Raw genomic sequence first — 7,073 nt, 5'->3', positions numbered from 1 at the left:
AAGACCTTAACCCTAACTATATGAAGATGAGAGAAGTCCTTAAAGAGGAAGTGAATAAAACCTTTAAATAAAGCCAAGAAAATGGAAACAAACAGTTGAAGGAAATGGACAAAACTGTTCAAGGAAATGGACAAAACTGTTCAAGACCTGAAAATGGAAATAGAAACTACAAAGAAAATATAAACTGAAGGAATTTTGGAAATGAAAAGTTTAGGAATGCAAGCAGATATTGCAGATGCAAACTTCACCAACAGAGGACAAAAGATGGAAATGAGAATCTCAGACACTGAAGATAAGACAGAAGAAATGGAAACATCAGACAAAGAAAATGTTAAATCTGAAGGAAATTCCTGACACAAAACATCCAGGAAATCTAGGATATTACAAAAGACTAAATATAAGAATAATAAAGAATAGAGAAAAAAAAGAAACTTGGGTTAAAGACACAGAGAATATGTTCAACAAAATTATAGAAGAAAATATCCTATCCTAAAGAAAAGGCCAAGTGGCTTTGCAATACAAACCTGTCAAATCATTCTCCAAGACTTTAAAAAACTTAGCCATTGCAGAATAAGGAGATCTCTTATGGTTTCAATGGGTTTACTTTCAAAAGTCCATTTATTGTAAGAATGTGCCAGAGCTAAAGTTTGCTCATGTGGTACTAGCATTCTCATTTTTTTTTTCTAATTCAATGTGACTGTCAGTTAACATTAGTCACTTCAGGAATAAAATCCCATCAAAAAAACACTGGTTTAAATTCAAATAGTGATTTTCAAGAATAAAAAGTATAGAGCAAAATGTGTCAGCATTTGGGGGAATGGTCAAAATACAGTAACAATCTCCAATTACCAGAAGCCTGTAGTGTAGTATATCAACCACATATGTAAATCACAAATGGCTATTACAGCGCTATAATAGGGGCAAGGGATGTAGCTCACCTAGTTGGTGGAGTGTTTGCTCCTCATTCATGTTACCAACAGCATGTGTAATAGCTGTGGTAGTGGTTCACGTTTGTAATCCCAACATTTCTTGAGACATAGAAGAATGATCAGAAGTTAAAGGATTCACAATGAGGTTGAGGTCAGTCTGGGATAACTGAAAGCCTGTCTCAAAAAAAAACTGAACAAACAAACAAACAAACAAAAAACAGCTATAATGTCCAGAGACAGGATCAAATAGGTTGCCTATGATGGCGGCAAAAACTGAGGGACTGGGGCAAAGGCTCGGCAATTAAAAGCACTGGCTACTTTCCTAGGGGGCTGGGTTTGATTCCCAGAACCCACATAGCAGTTCAGAGTCATCTTTCATTCCAGTGGCAGGGAATCTGACATCCACTTCTGGCCTCTGTAGGTACCAGAAATGCAAGTGGCACACAGACATATATGTAGGCAAAGAACAAACATAGGAAAATTCAAATAAAAACTGCTATCTTCCAGTAAGAAATTTTCCAAGAAAAAAGTGGGGCAGGAGTGGCTACATGATGGTTTGGGCTAGAAACATAAAGAGGTAATAGTATAAAAAAAAAAAAAGCACCAGGACTGCTTACATAGTTTTACTCACCAGAGCTGGAGACAAGGACATTCTTGGATTCTGGCTATGCTCAGTCTAATGCTCACCTCTTTCTTAATCCAGGGCCTCTACATTCATAGCAAACACCAAGCAGATCTTAAAAGCCAAGATGGCTAAGCAGGTCTAGTGCTGTGACAAAGTGATGCATTGATATTCCCTACAAGGAGCACAACCTGTTCTCAGTGGCCTAAAAGAACAAACTCCAGGACTACAGGAAAACTTTATTCCTTAATTTGTATCTGTCTGGACCTTCCTGGTACGTTGCTACTGTTGTAGAAAAGTAATAATAACTTCACTCAACATAAACACACACATTGTCTCAAAACTTACATAGGACTGAAAATGTATCCTGCATTTAAGTAAACTGAACTCAAGAATCTTAACTTCCACCTGAATAGGAAACATCCATCCCAATGATTGTCTACTTGTAAGGAAGAGCTACGTTTGACAGCTGATTTCATATTTGCTGCAATACACAATCATTAATTTAGACATGTATTAGGGAAGAAAATAACTTGAAGATAAATGATATTTTATGCCAGTAGCCATGGCCATGACAGAGGAATAACAGATGACAATTAAAGTTCAGGTGTCAGCTCACCAGAAGAAAAACTCTCTGATGGGTATGTCTCCTTCAAGCAAGGCTTGTGAGAATACAGACTCCAGAATGTATTTTGCTACTGTTGTGTCCCTGCAGGATTGCTGCTACAATGTATATGGTGTAGGGAGTCTCCCAGTACCTGTATTATAGTGTGTCTATCTCATGAATACATCCTGATCTATTGGGCATATTTATATTGTGGATTGTTAGGAAGATGCTTTATTATTTTCACACAGTCATGGCAGATTGAGTTCCACTAAGAAGCTATTTTAGATCACAGCTCAGGTGGACATAGAAAAATAGTTGAATTTCCCAGCTGCGAAGATAGCTGTACACTGTTAGCCGATATAAGACTTCAATGTAGCTTTATGTTAGACCAGGCGCCTTGCTAATTTTTTAGATAAACATTCCCAATCTTTAAGTTCACAAGGACATACTACCAGCCTGGTCTACATAGATAAATTCCAGGAAAACTATTCAGCAAAACTAGCTCAAAAATATCAATTAATTCATTAATTAAAAAATTAAAAACAGTAAATGTAATTGAGCTAAAATATTTCTAGGCTTTGTGACAAAAGGAAAGACATTCTCTTACATGCAGTCTCAAAACCATCCACAAGGGAAGCTTGAGTCTTGATTCAAAGATGCAAAACATGAAACAAAAAATACCTTAAGAACTAAGTCATCTAACTGCGCAATTATTCTACTGTGAGAAAAACCACAGAAGAAATAAGAACTAATACAAAATATTTATTAAGAAAAGGGCTCGATCTATTTACTAAAATCATACGAAAGAAAAATACTTTCAAACATCAAACAAGTATTTTTAAGGAAGGCAGCAGCTCAGTGGTAGAGCAACTGCTTAGCATGAACCCTGCCTGGGTTTCATTTCCAACTTCAAAATTATCTAGAATAATGGGGAATCTAAGATATGCAAAAATATCATAATTGGAAAATCAAATAAGCTCTAAAAAAGGAAAGCTGAATAATAATGATGGTTTAGAACTAATTCGTGTATACATGGGCCAAAAAGGACAAAACTAACAGAAATCATACAGATCTGAATGAAAAACAAAATTATTCTTCAACTCTGAATCAAAACCTATGCAGTGTGAACAAAGGAACAACATTGCTGCCTTTTACATATTTAAATCATGAACTGGTGAGTGGCCTGTCTGGGGGTAAGAACATCAAGACAAAGTCATCCTTAGGAGAGTATGGAATTCAAGGCTACCCTGGTCTACTAAAGACCAGGTCTCGAAATAAGCAAGTTTGGCCTGAAAATTTTAGCCTACATATATTATTCTACTTTTTCAAAGCACAACAACATTTAGTGGTCATATAAAAAGGATCTCAGCCAGGTATGGTGGCACATACTTTAATCCTAGGCCTCTGGAGTGAGAGGCAAGCAGACCTCTGAGCTTGAAGCCTGCCTGCTGCACTCAGCAACTCCAGGTCCACCAAGAATACATATTAACACTGTTTCAATGAACCTAAAACCAAGGCCAGGCATGTTGGTGTAAGCCTTCCTTCCCAGCACATGGGAGGCAGAGACAGGAGGATCTGTCTGGGAGTTCAAGGTCAGCTTGGTCTACATAGCAAGTTACAAGAAGTCAGGGCTGCATAGAAAGAGTGTGTCAATAAAAACAAACAAAAAACAATGGCTTTTTATGCTATAGATGAAACTCAAAATGATTCTTTTAAGTCAGTAATATTAAATGAAAAAACAATTTATTCACCTTCTCCTCATAGTAGCCAAAGTACTCCAAGTATCATACTTTGACAATGTTACTTTTATGGATACAAGAGCAGATTAGTTCTATGAATCAGAACTTTTCAGAACATACTGTTATGTCATACAAATTACATTAAAAATTAAACAAAAAATCCAGTACTGTGTAAATTTATTCACCACACATATCCTAAAGGTTCTTTAAATACTAATACTGCTTTGAAAAGTTTCTGTGTGTGTGTGTGTGTGTGTGTGTGTGTGTGTGTGTGTGTGTATTTATGTTTGTGTGTATGTGTTTGTGTTTATTTGTGTGTTTGGGGGTGTGATGTATGTGTGTTTGTGTGATGTGTATCTATTTGTGTTTGTTCATGATTGTGTGTGTGTCTTTATGTTTCTGAGTGTATTTGTGTGTATGTGTGTGTTTGTGTATATGTTTAGTTTGTGTTTGAGTGTGTGTATTTGTGTTTGAGTGTGTGTATTTGTGTGTGTGGTGTGTGTTTATGTGTGTGATATGTGTGCATTTTTGTGTGCTTCATGTGTACTTGTGTATATGTGTGTGAGAGAGGTGTGTGTGATGTCTGTGTCTGTTTGATGTGTGAGTGTAGGTACATGCTACACTTCATGTGTAAGGGCCAATGGACAACTTTCAGGACATGGATCTCTCTACCATGGGTTCCCAGGAACAAGCTTATTGCGCTTATACAGCAATGTGCTTTGCCCTGATGAGTCATCTTAAGATCTCATAAATACATGTAAATAAACTTAATAAAACAATTGCTGTCACCTAAAGCTTGTGTAAATATACAGTCTTTTGTGACTGCTTTTCAAGCATACAAGAACTAGATGGTTAAACTGATTCTCAACTTACTATCTACATAGATTGTTGATTATTCTTTAAATACATATTATTGGTTATGAATATTGATTATTAAATATGAATATAAATTATTGATACAAATATTGATTGAATATCAATTATTGAATCATTACCTATCATTCTTCCAGTCCTCTCCAGACTTTTAATTTATTCACATTAGTCACTATGCTAGGGAGATTTACCAATTCTTCTTTTCTTTTTTTATTAAATAAAAAAAGAGGAGAAATTGAAAGCTGCTAGTAGCAAAAGGTCATGGGAGTATACAACAAGGGACAAATAGTGTTCCAAAGGCCAACCTAAGAGAAATAAGGGTTCTGGTAGAGGACTAAGCCGTCACTCCAGACGTGTTGAGGTTATGGCCTTTTGAATGAATTGGCTGTTTCTTTTCTTTTTTTTTTTTTTCTTTTCTTTTTTTTTTTTTTTGCTACAGAACATTTTTTATTTTTCACTAAGACTTTCCCAGAGGACATAACTAAGCTCGTCACCATCCCTACCCCCCACAAAAGGTTGGTGCACTCAGTGCTGTAAAGCAGATACAGTTTCCAGGACTGGAACCAACCTTAACTGGCAAAGAACACTTTCTCTCTAAATTATCATAAAAATGTTTAAGTAAAAAAAAGAAAGGAAAGGAGCAAAGGGGCAATGGTGGTTTCAGAATGAGAAGATCATTCACTATCATGTCATACATTCAATCTTGGCTCTAGTAAAATGGAAACAGGATTACTGTCATACAAAATGTTCACTATAGCACACTGTATGCACCTGTTCCAAGCCCACCCTCAGCCCCCAATGCTTCCAACTCAACTACTTCCCAGCCTGTTGGGCTCTCGACGAAGGAGCACATAGATCTTCGATCTTCTCTTTGATCCAATCTTTGTTATAAGGCTGGTACGTCTGTGTATCAGCTCGGTAAACAAGACAGCTGAGATCTGCCACATCATTGATAAAGTGAAACAACTGACTGATATTGTAGGTGACGGAGGGGCTGTTGGGATTCATTCTCTTCAGATGTTCTTCATACATTTTACAAACACCTTCCATGCACTCACTCACAGACTCATAGTCAGCGTAAGTCCTGCCTTCTGGTCTCTTGGTAGGCTGTACCAAAAAAATGGTGTGAGACATGGCGCCAAACGCTTGGCTGCAGCTGCCGGTAACACCGCTGCCACTGCACACGAGCTCCGAATTGGCTGTTTCTTGTTGTAAACTTCTTAGGCAATAACACCTATGATATCTTCCCATTACCATGCATTTTCATAAAAATGTAATATCATGATTTTATCTCAATATTATGAGCACATATATCTGTGGGTGTTCAGGAGGATGACCTTTCATTTAGTTGTATAATTTTGATATATAGAAAATATACTAGGATATACTTCATAGCCATATCCATTGTTCCATGGGACTCAAGACAAAAACTGCTTTGTTCCTTTTGCTCAGACTAATGCAGAAAAATAATAATCTCTCCTCTGTCTAAGACAAACTGCATGAATTTAGCTCATTTTTATCTCAGAGTAAGTTCAAACTAGATTAAAGGCCTTTGTATAGAGATAAGTTTAAAACATTACAGTTATGCACAAGGTCAGAGTTGCAGGTGTCTACCAAGATTACTAAGACAAAACACCCTAAGAAAAGCCTGCCAATTCTTTGCTTGCCAAGTCTGCTGATAAAAAGCTATGTCTCAGAGTTTGTCACACTGGGCAGTGTGCCCCGTCCCTCTGGTCCTGTGACCTTGGAAACTTGAGTTACTATAGTAATGGCTGTGCTCCTTATTATCTATTCTAGGATTTTTCTATGAACTTGAGGGTGTTGGAACTTTTCTCAGGATTGCAAGGAGTCTCCTGTTGGAAATGTAAGTCAGGTAAGAGAGGAGATAAGAAGGAGAGCTGAAAGGAAGCTGTAGATTTAGAGAAGAGGTAGAAAAAAGAGAGAAGAGCAGAGAGATCAGAGGCAGAGTTGAAGCTTACTTAGAACTATAAAGTGATAGACTGAAAGAGCATTGTGTGCATAGATTTATTGATATACCCTCAGATAAGTATATTTATTCATAGATAAGTAGATTTCCCAGCTGGTTGCAGATTCTTCCAGGGACTCTGGGAGAAGGTTATTTGGGGCTGGACCCCAATAGCTTTCGACACCTGGGCACCTGCAGGGTGTGCCTGGGTCAGCTGCTCAGCCTTCTGAGGACCAGTGCTAAAGAGCAGAAGGGCCAGGAGCTAGATCCTGCAGCTGGAGCCCCTTTCACACTGGCCGATATGAGCAGCAGGCACTAGGGGATTGCTGGGAGGAGC

General features: G+C 37.6%; 1 protein-coding gene across 1 annotated transcript; it reads right to left on the bottom strand.

The window, feature by feature from the left end:
• Positions 1-5,583: 5,583 nt before the first annotated feature.
• Positions 5,584-6,021, bottom strand: LOC131912853 (enhancer of rudimentary homolog). The gene has a single exon (XM_059265094.1). It carries the CDS (start codon positions 6,019-6,021, stop codon positions 5,584-5,586), a length of 438 nt encoding a protein of 145 aa, XP_059121077.1.
• Positions 6,022-7,073: the final 1,052 nt, after the last annotated feature.

The sequence above is a fragment of the Peromyscus eremicus genome, chromosome 6, assembly GCF_949786415.1.
Source record: "Peromyscus eremicus chromosome 6, PerEre_H2_v1, whole genome shotgun sequence".
Classification (NCBI taxonomy): Eukaryota; Metazoa; Chordata; class Mammalia; order Rodentia; family Cricetidae; genus Peromyscus; species Peromyscus eremicus.
Note: the sequence above shows the minus strand (reverse complement) of the source record. Positions and strands in the feature narration are given on the sequence as shown.